Source organism: Lipotes vexillifer, unplaced genomic scaffold (assembly GCF_000442215.2).
Source record: "Lipotes vexillifer unplaced genomic scaffold, Lipotes_vexillifer_v1.1 scaffold1201, whole genome shotgun sequence".
Lineage (NCBI taxonomy): Eukaryota > Metazoa > Chordata > Mammalia > Artiodactyla > Lipotidae > Lipotes > Lipotes vexillifer.
The window spans coordinates 2,504,306-2,529,470 of record NW_006783542.1 but is presented as its reverse complement, the minus strand read 5'-3'; the positions used below and the strand labels follow the sequence as shown (position 1 = coordinate 2,529,470).

Here is a 25,165-nt window from a genome sequence, read left to right as displayed (position 1 = left end):
GGGGGGGGGGGGGTTGTGAGAAGAAATCAAGGAACCTCATCTTACATGGAGTGGGGAGGCCAGAAGGGGGGCCTTTCACGCCCATGCCTGCATCACCAGCAGGAAGAGGGAAGATAAGATTTTGCTTTTTTCCCTCTGGTACAAGGGAGGGCATTTTTCACATAGGCAGTTTATCTCCTGCTTAAAAAATAAAGGGAAGGAAAATCCCTCCCTGCCCAGTGGTGGTCCCACTCTGACCACCCCTGGCAGCCAATGAGAAGCCTCACAACCTTGGACCCCTGTTCTTCCCCTGTGTCCTGTTCAGAACACATGTCCCCAAGCTCCTCCTACACCTGGTGAAAGCACGTCCCTCTGCCCTCTCCCAGCTTACCTGCGATTCACCACAGCTTGCCTGTCCCAAGTCGAAATTCTCTGCCATTCCTAAATAAACCCATTTTGCTGGTAAAATAACTGCCTCTTTTATTTTTGAGGTTAAGAGGAGATATAGAGAAAAGGAGGAGGAAAAGTCAGAAATAAAAATCTAAACTTGGAAATAGTCTAGATAGTAGAAATAAATCCAAATACCTTGTGAAAAGGACTAATTTTAATTGGTGTGATGTAAAGAAGCATAGTGTCAAGGGGGCGGTGTCATTTCCACAAGTAACACTGAGGATGTCACTGTTTCACATGTATTTATAATCCCTGGGTCAGAGGGGCTCTATCCAGGTGGGGGATGGAAGGATCGTAACTGGGTGACTCTGCCAGCCGGTGGGATGAATGCCAAAGAGGCAAAGGGAGAGACGATGGTGCTGAGTTCGTGGCCAGGCAGCTTCACTCTGATCATTGAAGTGCCCACCTCCCCCCGTGAAAATTGTTTTGTTCAAGGCAGTGACAGGCAATAGGTTACATCTGAGCTTTGTACACACGAGGTTTCAAAGCACTCACTTGAATGTCCACCCACACATTCTCCCCTTATCCCTTGACCAGAACATCCACTTTAGAGTTGGCAGCCTCAGAAAACCCCACCGTTGAGACCAAAGGACACTTTTCAGAGTTCCAGGTTCAGCTGGGCACCCTGGACTTAAGCCACCTGAGACACTTGGGCATTTAGTTTTTTTGTTTGTTTTTTTAAATTTATTTATTTATTTTTGGCTGCATTGGGTCTTCGTTGCTACAAGCGGGCTTTCTCTAGTTGCGGCGAGTGGGGGCTACTCTTCGTTGCAGTGCGCGGGCTTCTCATTGCAGTGGCTTCTCTTGTTGCGGAGCACAGGCTCTGGGCACGCAGGCTTCAGTAGTTGTGGCACGTGGGCTCAGTACTTGTGGCTTGAGGGCTCTAGAGCTCAGGCTCAGTAGTTGTGGCGCACGGGCTTAGTTGCTCCGTGGCACGTGGGATCTTCCCAGGCCAGGGCTCGAACCCATGTCCCCTGCATTGGCAGGCAGATTCTTAACCACTGCGCCACCAGGGAAGCCTGGGCATTTAGTGTTTTTATTTTTATTTATTTATTATTTTGCGGTACGCGGGCCTCTCACTGTTGTGGCCTCTCCCGTTGCGGAGCACAGGCTCGGGTCGCGCAGGCTCAGTGGCCATGGCTCACGGGCCTAGCCGCTCCGCGGCATGTGAGATCTTCCCGGACCGGGGCATGAACCCGTGTTCCCTGCATCGGCAGGCGGACTCTCAACCACTGCGCCACCAGGGAAGCCCCCTGGGCATTTAGTTTTAAAATATTTCAGGATACTTTCAAATGACATGGCTAGTGTCTTGTGGGTAAACAGGTGCAGGAATCCAGGGGCGCTGGTGGGTGACCCTAACTTTGTCTTCCTGAGCTCTACCAGCAGGAAGTCATTACCGCTGCAGGTTTTCCAAGGCAAGAATCCAAGCCTCCCAGCCTGACCCACATACACTGGGTGCAGTCACCTGTCCACAGGAGATGACAGGTGTGTGAGGTCCTTTGGACGGCGCTGCACAATAGTGCGGGTATCATTGCGGGGGGCCCAGTCATCTTATATAACCAGACGACAGCCAGCCTCTCACACTAGAAGATGGACCAGCGAGTTTCACTTGGGTATTTAGAAGTAAAACCTCATCTCAGAGGTCCCTCAATTGACAGCTTGGGGAGAGGGAAAACGTGTGTATGCCCTTCGTCATGGAAAAATACGAAACCACTACTGGGGGAAAAAAAGTACATCTGTGTACTGTCTAAAATGCTTCTCTGATCACATCACTCCTCTGATCAAAACCCTTCATTGGGGACTTCCCTGGCGATCCAGCGGTTAAGACACCGCGCTTCTAATGCAGAGGGCGAGGGTTCGATCCCTGGTCAGGGGACTGTGATCCCACATGCAGCACGGCCGCAGCCAGAAAAAAACCCAAAAAACCTCAATGGCACTGCATCGCCGGTGCAATGATGTGCATACTCTTCTGACTAGCATCCAAGGCCCTTTCTATCTCCAGCCACAAGTCCTCTTGCATCTGCTTCAGGCAGCCTGGACACCTCGCTCTTTGGGGGACTGAAGTCACCTGAACTGGAGCAGGGGCCCCAGTCAAAGGGCAGGTAAGTTTTTTTTTTTTAATTTATTTATTTAATTAATTGATTTTTGGCTGCATTGGGTCCTCATTGCTGCGCACGGGCTTTCTCTAGCTGTGGCGAGCGGGAGCTACCCTTCGTTGCTGTGCAGGGGCGGTGGCTTCTCATGTTGCCAAGAAGGGCTCTAGGCGCGCGGGCTCAGTAGTTGTGGTGCGCGGGCTCAGTAGTTGTGGTGCGCGGGCTCTACAGCGCAGGCTCAGTAGTTCTGGCACACGGGCTTAGTTGCTCCGCTGCATGTGGGAATCATGCCGGACCAGGGCTCGAACCCATGTCCCCTGCATTGGCAGGCTGATTCTTAACCACTGCGCCACCAGGGAAGCCCCCAAGGGCAGGTAAGTTAGTCACCTGCTGCATGTGGGAATCATGCCGGACCAGGGCTCGAACCCATGTCCCCTGCATTGGCAGGCTGATTCTTAACCACTGCGCCACCAGGGAAGCCCCCAAGGGCAGGTAAGTTTCAGTCACCTGCACCTGCGATGCTCTCCCCACACCTGTCTGCCACCCCTCCCCCAGCCACATTCTGTCCCGCCTTCGAACCTCCCCGCACCTGGTTCTCATCACAGCATCTCTCCCTCTCTGGTAGTTGTGCACCTCAAGTCTGCACTACCCTCCGGTTACGCACTTTTCCGACAGGTCTGCGGTGTTACCCTAAGATAAAAACGGAACGAAGGCTCTGCCCAGCGCTTCAAGCTCTCAGCCCGGCACACAGGCCACCGGGGAAGTGGGTCGAGCTGGCCAGAGGGACTCGACGCTCGCGGCTCTCCCTCCCTTGTGCTACAACCTGCCCAGTGACCGGCGGGGCGGGGCTCTTTCATAAGCGGCCGCCCAATAGCGGCGCGAGGGGGCCTCGTGTAGGCGGGCAGCGCGAGAGCGCGGGGTAGGGGCGGCAAGGCGGCCGCTGGGGGAGGTAAACCCCTCTAGGCAGCCGGCGCCTGGGTTGGGGGCGCCGCTGGGGGTAGCGCGTCTGCTTTGAGGTTCTCGGAGTCCGCGGTGCGGGGCTGGGCACCGTCGGGCGTCCGCAGCGACTGCGCGCTGCGCGGAAAGGCGTGTGGCGTGGGATGCACGCGCCGAGGAGCCCTGGCGCAGCGGCGGGAGTTCGCGGGACCTCTCCGCCCCCGGGTGGCCGGGGCTCCCTCGGGCTGTCCAGTTCCGAGCCGGCTCTTCTGCACTCCGGCCCGAGGTCAGAGGCGTCCGAGCTTCGGCCCAGCTGACCGGGGTGTTCCCGGCGGCCCTCTCTCCGCCGTCGGTGCCCGGGACGCGAAGTTCCTCCGTGGAACGAAAAGCCCGGGTGTCTCCCCGGGTCCCGGCGCCTCTCGGGAACCTGTGATCCCACCCCGTGCCGAGCCCCTGCCAGGGCCCTGAGGCCGTCCTGAGGGAGCTCCTAACTAAACGGTTGAACGGCTGCGGGTGTAGACGACCCGACCAGCTCCAGCGGGCTGCGCGCAGGACCAGAAGCGGGAGTCCGCCCGGCTCCGGACTCGCTGGAGTGAGGAGAGCTGACAGCGGGGGGTGAGTCTTCTGCCTCCGCGGTGACCCCCGGGCAGTCCTCATCTGGATTAGCTCTTCTGCACTGCAGGGGACCGCGACAGGTGTCCAGAGTAGGGGCACAGCCCCCAAAAGAGGACCGTGTGGGCGAGCTTTCAAACCGGCTTCACTCCGGAGCCTCTGCCTCTGTTAGCCCACGGCCCTGAAACTCAGCCCTCTGCCCCTCGGGGTGTAGGGGTCACAGGGTGCCGGCGTGGAGACCCCTCTCCGAGGGGCCCGGGGCTAGAAGCACGCAGGGCTCTGAGCCTCCCCAGCTGCTCCGACCCAGCAGACAGGGAGGGGGGCCGGGTGGGGGGTGCTGCTTGGTGTCGGTTTTCTCTAGTTCCTGCCCCTGGAGACCTCAAGCCCTGAGCGCATGAAGAGAAAACGAGGGCCTTAAAGCAGGGAGGGGGGCCTGGAAAGGGAATCCAGTCTCCGGGTTTCAGACCAGGTAACGCACTAAGAGGCGTCAGACTCCTGGAGAATCTCAGGCCCCCCTCCTCTCCCCACGCCCTGCTCGGATCCCACCGTCCCTACCTCCACCCGGGGACGGGCCAGGCGGGCAGTGCCAGCCCGAGGGCGCCACGCCCAGGCACACGGCCTGGGGACCTAAGAGGCCCCTCACCACCCTGGCCAGCCCCACACAAAGCTGCCTCCGTGGACCTGGAGCCTTCTGTCCTGGGTGACTGGGTGCTTGGGGGTACCCTCCTCCAACCCAGAGTCAGGGGAGCTCTGCTTGGGGGAGAAGCTCTTGGGACTCGGGGGGCCCCTGTCAAGAACAGCACCAAGGCCAAGCTTCTGTGACACTGTGGTCCTGGCAAACAGCTCTGCCTGGAAACTGCCAGATGCTTGAGTCTGGGTCCAGTCCGGAGCAGAGACTGCAGAAAGAGCGGATATAAAAGCAGAGCCTGGAAACTCTCTCCTACCCTCAGACTCTTGAGCATAGCGTGGCCGAAGGAGAACATTCCCAGGGGCCCCTGCTCGGCCCGAACTGAGGCGGCCCTGGTAGGATGTGCCGCCAGCTCCCGGGGTCCTGGCCGACTCCCTTCTGCATCTGGATCCTCCTCAGATTCCTGCTCCTGGAAAACCCTCCCCGTCTTTCTAAAGACATGTTGTAGGTGTTAAGCTGTGGCCTGGGCTTTCTACATTAGCCTGTGTTCTTATCCCAAATCAAAAGCCAAGTGAGATCTCCCTAAACACCCCAATTCCTCACCAAGCAGGATGAGGTGTCTGTGATCTGAGGGACGGCTGGTACGGGACCCCTGAGTCCCCCCGCCTGCCCAGGCAGGAGGCAGGACTGGCTGAGAAGTGGGCCTCAGGTCCCTCACGCCCTGTGGTGGGCTCCACCTGGGGGCTTAGCCACACAGTCCTTGTGCCCCGTGTCCTCGTGGGGGATGGACCTCGCTTCGCCTCTGGATGGGGTAAAAATTGGCATTTACAGGCACCCACCCTGAGCCGCTGGCATTTTGTGAGGAAGATGCAGCCAGCAACTCTGCCCGAGGCCACCGCACACAGGGAAGGAGATGCTCCAGCCAGTGCTGAACCAACTGGACATTGGTGAGTGGACCATGTGCTCTGGGCACCTGCAGGAGATCAGCATGTCTGGAGCCTCCTCTCTGGCCCAGGAGGCTGGATACATGTGGAAACAGAGGAACCACAGGATGTGGGCTGTGGCCGGTGCCAGTGGCATCCACATGCTTCCTCTGGCCTGTCTGTCCACTCGGCTTCCCCTGGGGCTGCTATGTTTCCCGGGTGTGGATCAGGGACAGAAGCCTGAGCTGCCAGCCCTGCCTTGAGACTATGGACGCAGGCCGTGCCCGGCTGGCTCCTGGCTTTGCCGTCTGACTGTCTGAGCCGAGCCTCCTTTGAACTCTGGTCCGTGTCTAGCCCAGCAGGTGGGAGGAATTGGCCTTGATGCTCCGCTTGTTCTTAGACTCCTGAGCAGGGCTTTCCAGCTGGGAGGGGCTCCTGCTTACCTTCTAGCCCCTTCTCCAGTTCACCCCATCTCCTGCCCGAGGCCTGGAGAGCCAGGGGTGAGGCCGGCTGGGAGCCAGCCGTTGGCACTGGACCTTTAGAGGCATTGTCCAGACACTGTCTGCTGCTTGGTGACCTGAGGACATAACACACCCCTAGGCTTAGATCTTTCTTAAAAGGAGAATTTTCTTTTGTTTAGTCAACAACTTGCACAAAACCTGCTTTTTTTCTTTCTTTCCTTTTGCTTTTTTTTAAATTTATTTTTATTGCTATACAATAGGCAACATTCTATTAGTTTCAGGTGCACAACATAATGACTTGATACGTGTATATATTGCGAGTAAATGGAGAATTTTTACACTGTCCCTACTGTGTGTCTGCTGTAGATTGGTGCTTTTCTAGTCCAGGGGGCACCAAGGGCGCTCGTTAAACCTGCAGGTTCCTGGGTTCCCGTCTGAGGCGGGGCCTGGGAATCTGCATGCTCAACAAGGTACCCCACCCCCACTCTACCGCAGCAGGGTGGCCAAGCTCTGACGACATGCCCTCTGTCCCCCAGCCCTCATCTCCCCTACCTCACCTCCCCCATCACACACACACACACACACACACACACACACACACACGGCACGGCCTTCCGCGTCGTATGTCTCCCCAGGACTCCAAGCCCCTGTGGACGTTCTCTTGTTGCCTCTGAACAGGTGAAGCTGCACGAGAGAGAGGGACGGGAGTTTCTGTATCTTTTCCGGCTTGTTCTATAGCTCCATACATTTGTCGTATCGCTCGCTGCACATATAGTAAAGCATATGCACTTAAGCGTAAAGTGTGCTTCAAAGTCTTGTTTTTGAAATACAGAAGTGGACACAGTTGTATTAGGTCACAGTAGTTTTCTAGACAGAAAAGGGCCCTGTCTGGACAAGAGGGCTGGGCAGGTGATGTGCCGTCTGCATCCTTACGGTGTTACTCCCGCCTTGGATGGACCGGGGCACCGGCTTCAGGGTTTCCTGTTTCCTGACCGCTCTTGGGGCGCTCAGGCCCCGAGTCCCTGCTGCTGGGAGTGGCTTTCTGCTGACAGGACAGGAGGTCCAGGTTGAACTTTGCTACTTACCGGCCCCCCAAGTGTCTACAGCAGTTGCAGAACCCTTCCAGCTCCATCCTGAGCACCCAGACTCTGCCCTCGTGGTGGGCAGTGAGATCATCCATGATGCCCCGACCTGGACACCGAGTTCCCCACCTACACCAGCCTCTACTGTGGCTCATCTCTGCCTCCCTGCTTTGAGGATGCCCTGACCTGGACCTCACGGAGCTCCAGGTGCCTCTGGTCACTGACTCACCCGTTGTCTTGGCTGCAAAGGCTGACCAGAGGAGCTCTCAGTGTCCGAGATCTCCAGTGCCTGCTTTGAACCCTCCAGCCAGAGGGTTGAGTGCGGCCCCCGCCATGGCGGATCCACAATGGAGACCCGGTGCCCGGGATGGGAGCTGCCGTGGCTATGGTCAAGGGCAGGCACCCGTCCGGCTGGGCTGGTGTCCCACGGCTTTCAAGGCAAGTGGGAATGAAGGGAGGGATTGGCGGCAGCCTGTGGACTCCCTGAGCGGGGCAGGTCCTGCAGAGCTGGAGGCATGAAAACAAACACACTAGGGATGGGAGAGTCCTGCATATTCAGCTTCAGAGGCTGTCTTTCACTTAACAGATCCCACCGTGTCTGGAACCCAGGTCTTTGGCCTGTGCCACAGGGTCGAATCTATCCGAAAGTTTGCCTTTGTGAAATGAAAAGTGTTTCGTGCCTGTTAGCCTGGCAGACAGGCATCCCCGGGCCTGCCAGTCAGGCTAGGGCGAGGGCCTCACCGGTCACATGCCGGGGACACACCCGCTCACTGTGGCTCCCACAGGGGCCGGGGCGGGGCGGGGCGGCCGTCGGGGTAACAGAAAGGGCTCCATTCAGATAACGGACAACACGGGGTCAGAGGTCTAGGAACCCTGTCTCTTCCTTTTGAGTAATTGGTTTCCCCTCCACCCTCTCGTCAGTTCACAGTCCCAGAGGGAACCTGGCCTTAAGACCTGGTGCAAGTTTTATGGGTTTTCTTCCAGGGTGAGACTCTAGCAGCTGTGGCGTTTAGGAAACAGGCAGCTTTGCCGCCCTGTTACCCTGCTGCCCGCGTGAGCATATGAAGGGAGGGCAGGCAGGGCTCCTGATCACAAAGGTAATAGTGAAGCGGTGTCTGTAGCTCAGCACGAGGGCAGCAGGACAGCGTGTCTGGGAGGCTGCAAGTTAGGAGAGCTGTGGCTTCTCGGGGCGGAGCCGCTGCCCTCAGCAAGTAGCGCCCTTGCCATCCTTAGAGGCTTTGAGGGGAACATGCCCTTTCTAAAAAAAATTTTTTTTATTGAAGTATAGATGATTCGCAAGGTTGTGTTAATTTCTGCTGTACAGCAAAGTGATTCAACCATACGTCTGTCTATTCTTTTTCCGATTCTTTTCCCATATAGGTCATTACAGAGTGTTGACTGTAGTTCCCTGTGCTATACAGTAGGACCTTGTTGTTTATCTGTTTTATATACAGTAGTGTGTATCTGTTAATCCCAAACTCCTAATTTATTCCTTCCCCACCTTTCCCCTTTTGTAACCATGAGTTTGTTTTCTATGTCTGTGAGTCTGTTTCCGTTTCGCAGATAAGTTCATTTGTGTCGTATTTTAGATTTCACGTGTAAGTGACAGCATATGGTATTTGTCTTTCTCTCTCCGACTCACTTCACTTAGTATGATAACCTCTAGGTCCATCCACGTTGCTGCAAATGGCATCATTTCATTCTTTTTTTACGGCTGAGTAGTATTCCCTTGTGTATATGTACCACATGAAGTTGCCCTTTTTTAAAACACTGAATAGGAAATGTATTTATATATTCTGAACAGGGCAGTGTCTAAAGTAGGTTAAGTCTAGATCCAGTTGGAGGTTGTCACAAGCTTTTATGTTTTTTAAACTATTAGTTTTCTAAACTACTGGAAAGCGGTGAGACTAGTGTAATTAATGCCCATATACCCACTACCTGGATTCAATACCTGAGTCTACTGTGTTTCTTTTGCTCTGCTGACCCATTTAAACTCACTTATAGCTATCACATGACACACAAATCTGTTTTTTGTGACTAACGAAACTAATAATGCTTCCCGAAATAATACCTAATCAGTAATCAAACTTTCCCAGTTGCCACAAAATTTGAGTCAGTTTTTCAAAGTCAGCATATAATCAAGGACCAAATGTTGTATTTTTGTGTCTTAAATTTTTTGACATAAAGCAGCCACCCTTTTTCTGGACTGTGATTTTGAAGGGACTCGTCTCACCGTCTTGAATGCCCCACGTTCAGGAGTTCTGTTCCCTGGTGGTGGGCAGCACGTTGCTCTGTGCCTCCGTTTCTTGCAGGCTGGCAGACCAACCGCAGGTGACCGCCCTTCCCAGTTATAAGAACCCTTGTACAGACAACTTCCAGGGAACACAGACGCAGGCACTTGTGCTACTTGCTGGTTCTTCTTAGCTGGACATCAGCCACCAGCCCCGCGGTGGCGCCGGGGGACAGCAGGGGGCTCTGCATGGTCGGCTGAGGCCCCAGCCCCCCCACCGGTGCCCAGTGTGTGGGTGCCAGGGGGGAGGATAGGAGCCCCCTGAGGACCTGGCCGCCTTGGAAGACCGTGAAGAGGGACACAGGGTGGGGGGATGGCGAGGACGAGAGTGAGGACCCGGATGTTAAGCCGTCTCTCCGCACTTCTGCATCCTCCGTCCGCTGTTCCCACGCCCCGGGCGGGCGGAACTGTGATGCGGGATTCCGCCGGGCAGTGGGCCGTCTCCAACCTTCCAACGGCCTCGCCCTCCTTCCAAGGTAGCGCAGGGTGGCCTCCGCCTGCAGCGGCGCCCGTGGTCCCGGGTGAGCCCCACGGGTGTTAGGACCGGCCTCAAGGAAAGGTGAGCCGCGCCGCCTAGGGGCTCCGGCTGGAGCTGCTGCGGGTGCGCCTGCCCGGGAGCCAAGGGGGAGCGTCTCAGTCCCTGGGCCCAGGAGATTGTCCCCGCGAGGGCAGTGGAGGCCGAGGCCCTGTGCACTCGCAGGCCGGTCCGCGAGCATCTTACCACGGCTCCACCCGACGCCTTGTTAAGGCACGGCGTCCAAGAACCAGGATTCCAAAAGACGAGCCCCTGAAATAATTTACAAAGTGCCCATGAGCCTCTTACGCGAGGAGGTCTATAGCTTTTATTCTCGACGGGGTCCCCAAAGAGAAAGGAACTACTTTTCTAGGGTCTGTGGTCCGAGAGATCAGTGTGTTGGCAGCGCAAGGGCACGGCAGGAGGCAAGGGCTGGGCGATGCCCTGCCAGCGCAGCCCGGGGTCCAGGCGGCTTGAGAGGCCCCTTCGGCAAGGGGCGCGAGGTCCCGTGCTCTCGGCCTGGGGCTCCCTGCTCTGACTTTTGGACGCTCACTTCCGGCCTATAGCTCAGGATGTGTGTCTGCGCCAGTGAGTCCTGGGGCTGCCTAGGACTGTCACTGGAGGCCTTGCCTTGGGTTCAGGGGAAGAGATGCTAGCGTTAACCTAGGAACTGACCCCAGCGTCTGTGAGCCCTGCCTTGATGGACCCCTGGGAGGGGTTGGCTGAGAGGATGGTGCCCAGCCCCACCCCGTGACCCCCACGGGGCCCGCACGTGCGTGTCATGGGGGCTGTCAGTCCCAGGCTGTGGTTCTGGCCCCGCAGCTTCCTCTGTCCCCACAGGTCTGAGGGCAGAGGTCTGACACTCCCCGCTTAACAAGGCCCTCAGCCTATTTTACTGGTTTGTCTTAATCTTAAAAAGCCCAGCTCTGGCCCTGGCCTGGGCCTTCCTTACCTGCACCCCTTTCTTCCATTTTAGGGAACAGAGTCTCCCTTGCTAGAGGTGTTAACTTTTTTTTTTTTATCTTTGGCTGCGATGGGTCTTTGTTGCTGTGCGCAGGCTTTCTCTTGTGGCGAGCGGGGGCTACTCTTCTTTGCTGTGCAGAGGCTTCTCATTGCGGTGGCTTCTCTTGTGTGGAGCACGTGCTCTAGGTGCGTGGGCTTCAGTAGTTGCGGCGCGTGGGCTCGGTAGCTGTGGCTCGCGGGCTCTAGAGCGCAGGCTCACTAGTTGTGGCGCACGGGCTTAGTTGCTCCTCAGCATGTGGGATCTTCCCGGATCAGGGCTCGAACCCGTGTCCCCTGCATTGGCAGGCAGATTCTTAACCACTGCGGCACCAGGGAAGCCCCTAGAGCTGTTAACTTTCTACTTAAGAACCTTTTAACCTCCTGGTTCCTCTAGGACTCTGGGGGCTGGGATTGGAGGGGCAGTTAAGGAACAAGAGGAAAGTGGGGTGGTCAGAGAAACCTTCCCCGGGGCCGCGTCAAAGATCTGGGTCTATGTTGGGTGGGTCCATCCAGCCTGCCCTGCTGGAATCTTACCTGGACACCAACAGCCGACATTCTCTTTCCTCTCTTCCTTTCTCTGCTTTTTCCCTTGCTGGGCTCATGAATTCATACATATCAATATTAGCAGTCCTTCTGTTTGTTCAAAGCACCAAGGAGAGCGACCACCCCTCATCACACAGGAGCCCAGGCAACGGGAAGGAGGAAAGGCCAGGGAGGGTCGGACGCATCACCCTGAGCCGAGCCCCACCCCCCGCCCAGCCCCCGCCGCGGTCCCGTACCAGATAGTGAGTCAGTCACTGGTGGGCAGAGCAAGCCGCGTGATTCACCTGGATAAAGTCCCAGCTGCCGTTTCCTTCTCTCGTGGCCCTAAACTGGAATAGATGTGAGTCATGCTCCCATCCTTTTCGAAGTTTTTAAATAAGCAGGGAGGATCTTTGTTAAATCTGTGCTGGGCCCCACCTCCAAGACCCAGCTGGAGCCAAGTCCCTCTGTCCCCAGGGAGAGCCTTGCCCGGGTTCCTTTCAAAGTAGGGAGCCCTTGGCAGGGTGAGGATGGAAGGAGAAAGCATTGCCTTGGGAGATACCTGACGTCAGTAGGTGCTCTGCCTAACGCGTGAGCGTGAAGTGACCGCTTCCCCGGCGGGGCTGGGATTTTCTCAAAGCTGCTGTTACTGGGCTGCAGTTGGAGCTGTAGGACTGCGGTCATGGCCACAGCAGAGGTCCGAAGCCAGGAGGCTTCCTGCAGGCACCACCACCTCCCCTGACCGGGCCCCCGGGGGAAGTTGCTGGTTCTCCTGCTGATGGCGCAGGGCAGAGACGACAGGGAATTAGCCCCATATGGGCGGGAAGGCTAGAGCACCTGGCCCGTAGCCCAGGCAAAAGAGAAAATTCCTGCGCTCAGAGACCCTATGGATGGGGCGGGAGGCGGTTCCTCTCCGTGGTGCCCAGCTTCAGGCTGGCTCCGCACCTGAGCTGTGCCCGGGTGCCTGAGACCAGAGCCTTTAGATCTGACCCCTCTCAGGGGTAAGTTTGTCTTCTGTTGGACGCGTTAACAGGTTTCCGCACGTGTAAGGTGAAAGACAGGCTCCCGGGTGGAACTGTTCCTTTGTGAAGCTTTTAACAGTCTTCCTAGTCTCATTTCCCCGCCTCCTCCCCGGGGACAGTTGCGATGTGAGAACCTGCTGGCTCTGTCTATCCTTAGAGCTCCGGCGAATTGCACGAGAACTGTGTGGATGAGCCTGGAGGGCACGGGGGGCCCCGGCCCAGCCCAGGGGAGGCTTCCGGGAGCCGGGTGCTGAAGGTGGCAGAGGCGGGTGTAGGAAAAGGTGTGGGAAATGTGGGCACACTTATGCTCAGGTGATGCTGAGTCGTTTGTAGCTGAAACTCGAGGTGGAGGAAGAGGCAGCTAGAGAAAAGCTTACAGAGCTGGATGACCTTGGCTTTGCATTTCTTTCTCAAATATTTATCAAGCATTTCTACGTGCCATGGATTTTTCTGGACGCTATAGGGAACCAGTGGGGAACAAAGGAGTTTGACTTCCTCCTGTATGAAATCTTCAGGTGCTGCACTTGGGAAGAACCTCTCCTCAGGACAGTGGTTCTCAGCCTGCGGTGAAGCCGCAAGATGTTTTAGGTTGTCACACTGGGGCACGTGGTAGGTGGAGACCAGGGGCGCTGCTCTACACCCTACAAAGCACAGGACAGGTCCCCACCACAAGAATGGTCCCTCCCCCAAATGTCAATAGTGCTGAGCTGGGAAGACCTAGCCTCAAAGGATGGCTTGGTGTTTGCAGGAGGGGAGCTTTCGGGGTGGGCAGGTCTCCACGCACAGGCACTGAAGGGACAGAGGCAGCTGTAGTGACCAAGGTGGTGAATAGGCTTCACTCGGAGCAGTGAGGTGGGGGAGGGAGGGGCTGGGGTCACGGCACTTGGTGGCCAGATGACGTGTCACGTGGAGCGGAGCGTGGTTGACTTTGGATTCCTGCCTCGGCCCTCACGCGATGCTGTCCCTGCCATGTGGTTCCATCTGGATTTGGAGACGGATTCAGCTCTGGACGTTGTATGACTCCCCTGAGGCTGCCATAACAGAGTCCCACAGGCTGGGAGCCTTCAACCACAGAAGTTAATTTTCTCACCGTTCTGGGGGCTGGACGTCCACCATCAAGGCGTCAGCAGGGTTGGATTCTTCTGAGGCCTTTCTCCTCGCTTCACAGACGGCCGTCTTCCTCCCGCGTCTTCCCTCTGTGCCTATGTCCTAATTCTCTCTTCTGTAAGGACACCAGTCATACAGGGCTCACCCGATGACCTCAGTTTGTCCTCATCACCTCTTTAAAGGTCCTGTCTCCAAACGGTCACATTCTGAGGCGCTGGGGCCAGGACTTCAGGGGCATAGTTCAGCCCCTAGTAGCTTGGTCAGCTCGAGGTGCCCAGGGGCTGCTCTGGAGCCTGAGGTCAGGGCGAGGTCAGCTGTGGGGAGTGTGGAAGGACAGAGGGGACAGTCGGGGTGCGGCTGTCCACAGCGGGAGAGACGCCCAGCCACGAGAGGAGAGCCACAGACGGCTAGAGCACAGGATGTGTTCTGGCGCGGAGTATGAGGCTCAGAGACACGGTGACAGCTGCGTGCTTGGACAGGTGCGTCTGAAGGTGGGAAGTTGGACTTCCTGGGAGAAGAATTCATTTTATTTATTCACATGAATGCAAGACACGAGTCAGACAGTCTTCAAGACTTTTGATCTTCTGGGGGGAGGGGAAGAAACACCTGCAGCGAGATGACCCCCCCCCGGCATCCTCAGGACCCGTGACGTCAGCTCCTCAAGCAGTCCACTTGGCCCCACCCCCCGAACCCTGGGGCCTCAACACAGCCACTACCAAGGGGTCCCTGGCACAGGGGCTGCGACACCTGCCGTTGGAGTCTAAGCTTAGGAGGGAAGAAACAAAATCAGGGGAGGAAACTCTGTGAACAGGCCACAGTACAATGTGACTGTGAACCTGGGCAGACAGTCCCCGTGGGGTTGACTGAATGGGTTTTCAAGGCTGCATAGGAGTTGACCAGGCCGATTGGAAGGAATGAGGCAGAGGGCACAGCCTAACATCTCAGAACTACACCCAGCTTTCCCTGGAGGAGCAGGGCAGAGTGGTGATAAAAGGTGAAAACTACGGAGCAGGCGGTTCATGGGAGAGGGACCCCTGCCCAGACAGGAGCCTCCTGGTGAGGAATGAGGGCCCCGGAGACGGGGCCTAGTTGTGGCAAGCGGGGGCTACTCTTCTTTGCGGTGCACGGGCTTCTCATTGCGGTGGCTTCTCTTGTTGCGGAGCACAGGCTTCAGTAGTTGTGGCACGCGGGCTCAGTAGTTGTGGCTCGTGAGCTCAGTAGCTGTGGCTCGCAGGCTCTAGAGCACAGGCTCAGTAATTGTGGTGCACGGGCTTAGTTGCTCCGCGGCATGTGGGATCTTCCCGGACCAGGGCTCGAACCCATGTCCCCTGCATTGGCAGGCGGATTCTTAACCACTGCACCACCAGGGTCCCTGTGTGGGTGCATCCCACGAGGCACGTGGCCAGCTCGGAGCCAGGTGAAAGGTCTCGGGGCGAGGTGAGGGGGAGCTGTGGTGCTCAGCTGTGGGCAGAGAAGGGCAGTGACCCCACCTGAGACCTCAGGAGTGCAGGGGTTAAGGTTCAAGGGGCGGTCGTAAAGGTTGGTCCTCCCTGTGTCCCTGACACCTCAGCCCCACCTCACCGTGAGGCCAGCTCATCACCCGGGGAGATGCAGCTGTTGACCTAAAACCTGCTCAGAAGGACCCGGCAGGACCCAGCCAAGGGGTGTCGTGGGCCCCCCTGGGGCTTCCTCCCCTCTGCACCCCCGTCCTTGGGAAGAAAGCCTGGTGAGTGTGCCGCTGGGAGGAGGAATTCTTTCCTCGGGTCTCTCCTCTGTAAACTGAGGGGTGTGGACTGGATCTCCAGCTGAGGACACCCCCGTGTCTCTCTGGATGAGGATGCAGAACCCAGGCAACGGGGGAGAAGTTGAAGGAGGGCTCGTCTGCGTTTCTTCCCAGCCAGTCCAGGCCACTGCCGGCCTCTCCCAGGAGGCGCGGCTTTCCTGCCATCGGAAGGGCAGCAGGCGAGTCCCACGCAGGATTTCATGCAGCAGCAACTAGTGGGGAGGCGGCAGACCCTGGCCCGTTTGGCCATCTTCTTCTAGAGAGCAGCTCGGGGGCAAGAGGCCCCACCCCTGGTGGCCGGGCCCCTCGGTGTGGATTTTGTCAGCCCTGAGCACAAGTCACATCTACTTGCTGCGTTTAAGGCTCTGCAGAGGTGTGAGGGGCCACATGGGAATCCAGCAGTGTTACTCATGCTTGAGAGCACAGACTCTGAAGCCAGACTGGCCAGATGTGAGTCCCAGCTTTGATGCTCAAGAACTGTGTGTGGCCCCTGTCCAGTCGCTGGGCCTCAGTTTCCCATCTATAAACTGAGACCGAAACAGTAGGACCCGCGGCTGAGGGCTGTGAGGAGGATTAAATGCCTAGAACAGCACCTGGGGCACCTCGAGGGTCCCCGGTGGTGGCTGTTGTCAGCGTGGCCGTCAGCAGAAGCCCGCTCCCAACCCCCGGGACTGATCTGAGCGGTCACCTTCCATCGGTGCTCTGCACACAACGAGCCTGTGTTCTGATTCGAAGGACTCCTTTCTTTGTGCTTCCCTGTAGCTCTTCCTTTCCCCCAAATTAAGCGCTTTTGAAGACACTTGCTGTCTGGTTAGTTATCCCGATTTCTGCAGCCAAGGCCCCTCACCAGCCGTGCTCAGTGTCCGGAGCCGCGCGACTGGCCCCGAGCATCCGGGCTCATGGCATGAAGTGGCTCCCGGCCCCTCCCGCTCGCGCTCTCACTGCCAGACACGCCACCTGCCCCCCGAGCTCCCAGCAGCTTGGACGTAGGTCAGAGGGGCCATTCATTAGGTACAAGCAGAGCTCTGTCCTCATTCCCAGCAACTCCGCCAGCAGTGAGACCCGAGTACTTTATTGGAGTGATGGGCCGGCGCTGGTTCCTGGCAGAAGGGCCTCCGACAGAAGGAATGTGCGTTAAGTGACCAGGCTCCGGGCCTGAGGCTTGTGGCACTGGTCTCACGCTTTGTGACAAGCCACCCCAAATCTGGTGCCGGGCAACCACCACCGCGTATTCGCTCAGGACTGTGTGAGCGGGCAGGGCTTGTGGGGGTGGCCCGCCGACTCCCTGCCCCCCAGGTAGGGTGGGCGGGGCCACCTCCACTAAGGTGGCTGGACCGTGGCGTGGCCTGGGCCTCCCTCTGCCAAGCCTCGGGGTCCAGGGCCCCTCCCTCCAGCAGGGGGACACTTTGTTCACGGACAGCCGCTTCCAGGGGGTGCACGGAAACCAGGGGGACTCGAAGGACCCAGGCCCAAGGCCCAGGTTCAGCGGGACGTGTTACACGCCGAACACCATCGCCCCTCCCCGTGGCCAAACTGCATGCCGAGGTCCTAACCCTCAGTTCCTCAGGACCTGAACGTCCCTGGAAGTAGGGTCTCTGCGGATGTAACTGGAGGAGGGTGGACCCCGAATCCAACCTGACTGGTGTCCATATGTAAGGGGGAGTTTGGACACAGACACGTACAAATAAGGTCCGTGAAGATTGGAGTTATGCGCCCGCCGTTACCAGATCCTAGGAAAGAGGCCTGACAACCCCTCGACCTTGGAATTCCAGCCCCCAGAACTGTCAGGCAATGAGTTTCTGTTGTGTAAGCCACCCGGTTTGTGGCTCTTCGTGACCACAGCCCAGCAAGCTAATACCGAAGGGGAATGACGGCCACGCTTGATGGGAGGGGTGCCCTCCGCGTCCAGGCTGGGGCACTGCGGTGGCTGTGTTTGCAGACGCCCTGCTGCCCCCGAGGGCTTGCGGGTGGCCGTGGGAAGCCGCCCCTCCTTCTCATCCTGCTTCTTCATCGTCCAGCTTTAAGCTTTGTGCCTCCCTGAGGCGTCTTTCGCCTGGACCAGAACCTCCTGGAGGGCTTGTCCACACAGACTGCTGGTCCCACTGCCCAACAACTGTCCAACCCAGCAGGTGGGGGCCTGACACTCTGCCCTTCTGCCAGGCTCTCTCAGGAGCACACGGGGAGTGTCCTGGAGGGCCTGGCGTCAGGGTCACTGGGGCTCGCCTGGCATGGCGTCCAGGCTCTGGTGTTGAGAGAGCTGAGCTGCGTGACAAGCGCTGCTCCCGGGGCCCCAGACCACGAGGGGCCTGCGCGACGGGACCAGGTCAGGGCGCACCTTGTTAGAAAAACTTTCCTCAGTGACACACACAGCCCAAGCAAGATAGAGCTTTAATAAAACAGAGAGAAAAGTGTTCCCGGGAATTCCCTGGCGGTCCGGTGGTTAGGACGCGGTGCTCTCACGGCCGAGGGCCCAGGTTTGATCCCTGGTCGGGGAACTAAGATCCTGCAAGCCGCGTGGCAAGTGTTCCTGACTCCCCGAGGTTACGGACCTGACTGCCCTGCAAGTCCCTGTGTCCTCCTCCCAACGCTCTGGACCTGCCTCCGGTCCCAGCGTCCCTATGGCCACCAACAGTTACAGGCCAGGAAAGGGCGGGGCTCACTCCTCGAAGCCGAGAAGAGGGTCCCTGCCTCGGACGTGGCCTCAAAGGGGCCCCACGTGGGCGCCGGGCCGCGCCCTTCCCACTGCGTCAGCGCCTTGTGGGCCGGGATCAGAGTCACCTGAACCGACCCTGGCCTGACAGGGCCAGCGTGCGGGTGGGAAGGAGCCCCGAGGACACCGATGGACTCTAAGGGAAATGGATTCCATCGTGCTGACACGCTGCCGAGGTGCTGGACAGCCTGACACGCAGGCAGTGATTGCGTCCCTCGAGGTTTCAGCTCCTTGGGGAAGTGGCATTCCCATTTCTCAGGTGCGGAAACTGACTTCCAGCCAGGACAGGCCCTGCTCCTAGGTTGGCAGGGAGGGGAGGGAAAGCCTGGAGGTTGGCCAACAGGGCTAACCTGGTAGTGTGACCCGACGCGGTGTGTCTTTTGAGACTCTGACCCCTCACACGTGCAGCCTTCATTTGCTCCCTCAGCAGCCCTGAATGTCTTCATCCTACAGATGAGACCACTTGGGATCACAGAGGTCCAGACCCCACCCCATGCTCCTGCCCTGCAAGGGAGCTGCCCCAGTGCCCGAGGAGCAGGGAGCCCTGGCTGCCCCGGCGGTCAGGCCTCTGGGTGATGGGACTGCTTCCAGGGACCCAACCAGATCCTAAAGCAGCCCAACCAGAAAGAGGAGGTGCGCGCCCAGAGGCCTTTTGGTGGGAAGTGTGCCCCTCCCCGCCCACCTGGGGTCAGGTGGGCAACACAGTGGAAACTCCTACCTGCCCAGGCCTGCGGGGGCTCCCAGGAGGGAGTGAAGGAGCTCAGACCTGTAGTAGGAGCCCCGGGATGCGCCAGCAGGGAGCCTCCCAGACACTGCCTGGGAGTGAGTGGAGGCCTGGGGTCCTCCTCCGTGGGGGGAGCTCGGGGTGGGGGGAGGGCTGGGGGCTCTACATGCTGAGCCTTGGCACCCAGAGTGAACGGGCAGACAAGCTGATGCACCTGGGGCTCTGGCACCTGCCTCACAGGTTTGATTCCCTTTAACCCTCGTGCCGACGCAGTGTGGCGGGTGGAATCCTCGGTTAGAGTGGGGAGACGGCTCCGAGGGGTTAATAACATTTTAAGATCTCTCAGCTCGGAAGTGAAGCTGGGACTAAAACCCAGGTTTGGTGACAACAAAGCCTCCGTCCGGGTTTTCCATTGAGGCTGGTTAACCCGTGGATAGAGCCCAAGGCTTCAGGAAAAGGGAAAGTTTGCACAGGTGCCTGGCACCCCTTGGGTACTCAGTAAAGGTCTGGATGAATGAAAAGCTGGAAGGAAAGGGTTGCCGCTGGGTCCTGGACTGGGGCCGGCGTGGGGGAATGGAGGCAGTGCGCTCTCCCCAGCTCCCTGGTGATGGGTGTCCAGGCCTCCCCAGTCTCACCGGGAAGCCGGGTCCTGTCCTGCCGGGCCAGCACTCAGGAGCAGGAACTCAGCTCCCAAGACACAGAGGCAATCCATGAGGACGCAAAGCAGAGGATGTGGCAGGCGTGGAGGGAGGGAAAAGGTCAGCGAGAACTGACCTGAGGGGAGCCTGACAGGCTGCTGAGGGACCACTCGGAGGGCGTGGGGGGCTGGTGGGAACTTTGATTCCTCCCCACCCGCACCGGAGCCCCACGGAACAACCAAGATCCCCAAGAAGCGGGGAGCTTGCTGTGAAAATTAACAGAAACCTCAATGAAAAGAGAGTCAGGAGGCCATCAGGGGATTGCAAAGCCCAGGGGAAGAAGAGAGCCTGAGCGGACCCCGGGCTCTAGGCGCGCGGGCTTCAGAAGTTGCAGCACGCGGGCTCAGTAGTTGTGGCTCGTGGGCTCTAGAGCGCAGGCTCACTAGCTGTGGCGCACGGGCTTCGTTGCTCCACGGCATGTGGGATCTTCCCGGACCAGGGCTCCAACCTGTGTCCCCTGCATTGGCGGGCGGATTCTTAACCACTGCGCCACCAGGGAGCTTCCCTTCTGGCAGGAGCTCAGCCAGCAAGAGGCCTCCAGCCTTCCCGACCTCCCTGCCCCTGTAACAGAGCTCTCTCCCTGGTGTGGGGTCCTGCACGGGGCTCGCCAAGGCGGCAGACCCTCGGGCCCCGGAGATGCAGCGGGGAGGGGAGGCCATGGTGGGACCTCAGGCCGCTTGCTTGCATGCTTCCTTCCACTTCCCTGTCTGAGGACAGCGCACCTGTTGGCTGTCACCTCCTCTGGGAAGCCTCCCCTGATCCCTCTTCTCTGCCCCTTTTAATTTATTTGTTTGTTTATTTATTTATTTATTTTTGGCTTCGTTGCTGCGCCTGGGCTTTCTCCAGCTGCGGCGAGCAGGGGCTACTGTTTGTTGGGGTGTGCGAGCTTCTCATTGTCCTGGCTTCTCTTGTTGCAGAGCATGGGCTCTAGGTGCAAGGACGTCAGTAGTTGTGGCACGCAGGCTCAGTAGTTGTGGCACACGGGCTTAGTCGCTCCACAACATGTGGGATCTTCCCAGACTAGGGCTCGAACCTGTGTCCCCTGCATTGGCAGGCAGATTCTTAACCACTGCGCCACCAGGGAAGTCCCTTCTCTGCCCCTTTAATGCAGTATTTCACTTGTCTCTCTCTCTGGACTAGAAGCTCTTCAAGGCCAGAGTCCACAGGCTTTTACTCTGTCACTGTGCCCGGGGCCTGACATTTAGTGGTCAGTCAGGAAAAGTTTGGACACGAGCCTAAGCGGCAGGCCTAGACTGGGGTGGATGGGAAAGTAGGAGCTTACAGCAGCTGAAGCACTTTGATGGGAGAATGAGCAAGGTTGGGTAAAAGCATTTTAAATAAGCAATTCCAGGGGATTCTGATGCAAGTGGTTCATAGACCATTTTTTCATAGCACTGTTTTAGGATTTTGAGTTTATGTATGTAAGGTAACCACTGCCAGAAACTCATACAAGCTAAAGAATTTGGTGTCAGACGTGCTGGGCTGAGGTGACAGCTAAACCCAAGTGGAGAGTGTCGTCATCAGCTGGACACGGGACTCGGAGACTCAGATTGGACACCCCAGAGGGTGATGTCGACGTGGGTGGTGCCTCAGAGTTCATTCAGGTAAGGCTCTGACCGTGATTGAAAGTCATCAAAGAAAGAAGATACGGACAGAGTGAAAGACCTCGGAATTTTCCCACATTTAGGGATGGCGGAGATGGAGACCACGACTAGTCAGAGAGGTATGTGGAAAAACAGGTTAGTTTATGATTGATTGGTGAGAAGAAAGCTGAGGGCTGGAAGGAGGAAGGGGAGGGAGTGCCTGTCCTGAGCCAAGTTCTCATCGGCTGCCTATCCTGACCCCCTGGCTGCCCCGCCGGGATGCCTGGGGTGACCCCCCCCCCCCCCCCCACCAAAGCACGAAGAGTCACTCCGCTCTCCTGCTCAGAACTGCTCCGTGATTCTCTGTTGCCACCAGGGTATTCTAAACCCTTTCAGTTGCTCCTGCAGCTTTTAAACAAATAGCTGCCTTACTGAGATATAATTCACATCCCCTAAAATTCGCTCTTCTTGAAGAATACAATTCAGTAGTTTTTGGTATATTCACAACGTGCAGCCATTGCCACCATCAATTTTAGAACATGTTCATCACCCCCATATGAGTCCCTTGGGACTTGCTTATTGTGGACACTTCATACGAGTGGAATCATATATGATGTGACCTTCTGTGACTGATTTCTTTCACGTAGCCCAGTGTTTTGAAGGTTTGCGCATGTTGTGGCGTGTATCAGTATTCCACTCCTTTTTGTAGCTGAGTAGTGTTTCATTTTCATCGTCTGATATACCGCATTTTGTTTATTCATCCATCAGTTGCTGGACATGTGGATTGTTTCCACATGTTGGTTATTATAATGCTGCTATGACCATTCATGTGTAAGTCTTTGTGTGGGTATATATTTTCATTTTTCCATTCATTTTCATTCCTACAGACCTAGGAGTGGAATTGCTGGATCATATGGTAACTCTAGCTAACATTTTGAGGATTGTTCAGTGGTTTTCCAAAGTGGCTGCCCCATTTTACAACCCCACCATCGTGTATGAGGCTCCAATTTCTCCACACCTCACCAACACTTATTTTCTGTTATTTATTTGTTTTATTTATTTATTTTGGCTGCATTGGGTCTTCGTTGCTGTGCGCGGGCTTTCTCTAGTTGCAGCGAGCAGGGGCTACTCTTCATTGCAGTGCACGAGTTTCTCATTGCGGTGGCTTCTCTTGTTGCAGAGCATGGGCTCTAGGCGCACGGGCTTCAATAGTTGTGGCACGTGGGCTCAGTAGTTATGGCTCGCAGGCTCAGTAGTTGTGGTGCACAGGCTTAGTTGCTCCACAGCATGTGGGATCTTCCTGGACCAGGGCTTGAACCCGTGCCCCCTGCATTGGCAGGTGGATTCTTAATCACTGTGCCACCCGGGAAGCCCTTATTTTCTGTTTTTTAAATAGCTGTCCTAGTGGGTGTGAAGTGGTATTTCACTGTGGTTTTGATTTGCATTTCCCTAATGACTAATGATGAGTGTCTTTTCACCTGCTTATTGGCCATCTTTGTATCTTCTTCGGAGAAATGTCTATTCAGATCCTTTGCCCATTTTTAATTGGGTTATTTGCCTTTTTTATTATTGTGTGTAAGCTTTCTTTATATATTCTGGACACCAGTCTCTCATCAGACATATGATTTGCAAATATTTTTTTCCATTCTGTGGGTTGTCTTTTCACTTTATTGATAGTGTCCTATGAACCACAAAAGTGCTAAATTTTGATGAAGTCCAATTTATCTATTCTTTGATGACTTGTGCTTTTGGTGTTATACCTAATAATCTATTGCCTAATCCAAGGTCACAACGATTTACACCTGTGTTTTCTTCTAAGCGTTTTATAGCTTTTAGCTCTTACAACTAGGTCTGTGATCCATTCTGAGTTCACTTTTAATACAATGTGAGGTAGGAGTCACACTTCATTCTTTTGCACATGGGTATTCAGCTGTTCCACCACCACTTGTTGAAAAGACTATTCTTTCCCCCACTGAACTGTCCATGGCCCTTCGTAAGCAGGTCTTTTCTTAGTCCTGTGGCCTCATCTTCTGTCCCACCACTACTCCAGCTTGCCCTCCATCGCCAGCCCCACTAAATGATTTTTTTTCCCAAATGAGCCAGGTTTCTTCTCACCTCTGGCCCACTTCTCTACATGCTGTTTCTTTTACTGGAAAATCTCCCTGACCTTCTTTCCTCGTCACCTGGCTGTCTTCTCCAATTATCTGGCAGGTCTAGGCTTACACGTCTTCCAAAACGCTTTTCCTAAGCTCCCAATAAAGTTTCAACACAGGTCTGTACTCCCCCAAGGACCCTGCACTTCTTAACCCCAAGAGGAGCTTTTTCTGTCCCTGGCACACAGTGGGGATTCAGTCATTCTGATGAATGGCTGAAGCCCAGAAGTCAAGGGAGAAGAGACTGATTTGCTGCAGAGAGTGAAGGAGAATGAGATCTGAAAAAAAAAAAAAAATGCCACGAGGTTTTGACTATTTTTCTCATTACAGATAGGAGTTTCAGCAGCACTGGGTTGCAGAAGCCAGCGTGGGGTGAGAAGTGAATGCGGAGGAGAAAGTGAAGCTTCGGGTACAAGCTATTGGTGCCCGAGTTCGTTTGTGAGGGAAGAAGGGAACTAGATTGGCGCCACGGAACAGCTTAAAAGGACAGAGTCAGGGGCTTAGTTCTATTGGTACGCGTCCATCTGCTGCATTCCAGAGCCTCAGAGAGTTCGACTTCTGATGAGAGGCCCTTCCTTGGCTTCTTATGATGTAACTTCCAGGGCCTGGCCATGATTTCCCCTCCTGCTACCCCTCACCCCTGGCCTCTAACTATGTGCGAACACACACACCAACACCCTGTATTTGTGCTGATCTCAGCATCCCAGGGATAGATTCTGGGAATGACCAAGGCCTTGTCCCAAACTGGGCTAAGCTATATCCAGCCCAGGAAAAGACAGCCTATAAGAGTCGCTTGTTTGGGTAGGAAAAGGAAGGAACAGGTCTAACATCTCGGCGGCACCAGAAGAATGAGCACGTCTTCCCTGTCTGCCCCTCATTCCCTGGCATCCCCACCCCGCCCCCGGGTCACTCAGATAGGCTAGAATGACATATAGCTGCGAGATTTTAAGTTTTCTTCGCCTTATTGAGTTATCTTCCTCCTGAGCTGCCCCCGTGTCCCTGGCGTGTTCCTCCCAGAGGTAGATGTGCCTGATGCCAAGCCCACCCCCCTGGTTAGCGTTCGCCACCAGCCTCACGCGGCTCACCTCGTGCCCCACGCTCTGTGGAGCTACGTCCTGATCCAGCTGCCCTTCCAGGAGCTGGCCCAGCAAGGCGAGGCTGGTGCCGCGCTGCGGTGTCCCCTCGGGCTCGTAGCCCAGCTCCACCTGCCCCTTCTCCAGGGCGTGCTTGCCATCCACGATGGTGCCCGGCAGTACCTGCGCCCTCCTCAGGTCCGCTGGGTGGTTCAGGATGACAGGCAGGTGGTTCCCTGTGCTAACACTGTGGGTCCAAAAGAAGGACTCGTCCAGACTGTAGGCCTGCCAGGGGAAATGGACCTCAAAAACCTTCATGTCTGCGAACACGGCTCCTGGTGGGTTGTCAGGGGCTTAGGGGCTCTTTTTCTGCGGGCCCGAGGCCTTCTGGCTGTGTCGTTCGGCGCATGGTAGGGGGCCCGGTGGTAGAACAGGAATGGTCTGCAAAGGATCGGGTCCTTCTGGGCCAGGAGGGTGCGGAAGTGAGGGAGGAGCCTGGCGAGGGGCTTCTCCCCGTAGAAGAGGGGGAGGAAGTGGGCCAGCACCGGGGGTCCCCGCTGCGGAAGAGCCTGCCCTGGAAGCCCAGGTTGGAGAACTCCAGGAACGCCCAGGGCTGGGACCCCAGGGTATCCGCTTTCCACTGAACGTGGTGACGAAGTTGGGGGCGCACAAGGCGTCGTCCTCCAGCAGCAGGAAGTCCTCCGAGAGCTTCGCAGCGCAGCTCATGAGGAAGGCGTGGTCCGTGGTCCGCTGGGAGTAGGGCTCCTGGCGAGAGGCCCCGCCCCGACGCCGCCCTCGGGGGGATGGGCCTCCGGCGGGG

At 56.7% G+C, this 25,165-nt stretch overlaps 1 protein-coding gene across 1 annotated transcript; it reads right to left on the bottom strand.

Moving 5' to 3' along the window:
• Positions 1-9,567: 9,567 nt before the first annotated feature.
• LOC103077187 (putative inactive alpha-1,3-mannosyl-glycoprotein 4-beta-N-acetylglucosaminyltransferase-like protein) lies at positions 9,568-25,071 on the bottom strand. Its single transcript, XM_007456170.1, is given in 6 exon segments — positions 9,568-10,061; positions 24,358-24,507; positions 24,510-24,741; positions 24,744-24,895; positions 24,898-24,996; positions 24,999-25,071. Coding segments are annotated over 6 exon segments (1,200 nt in total).
• Between the last annotated feature and the right edge of the window lie 94 nt (positions 25,072-25,165).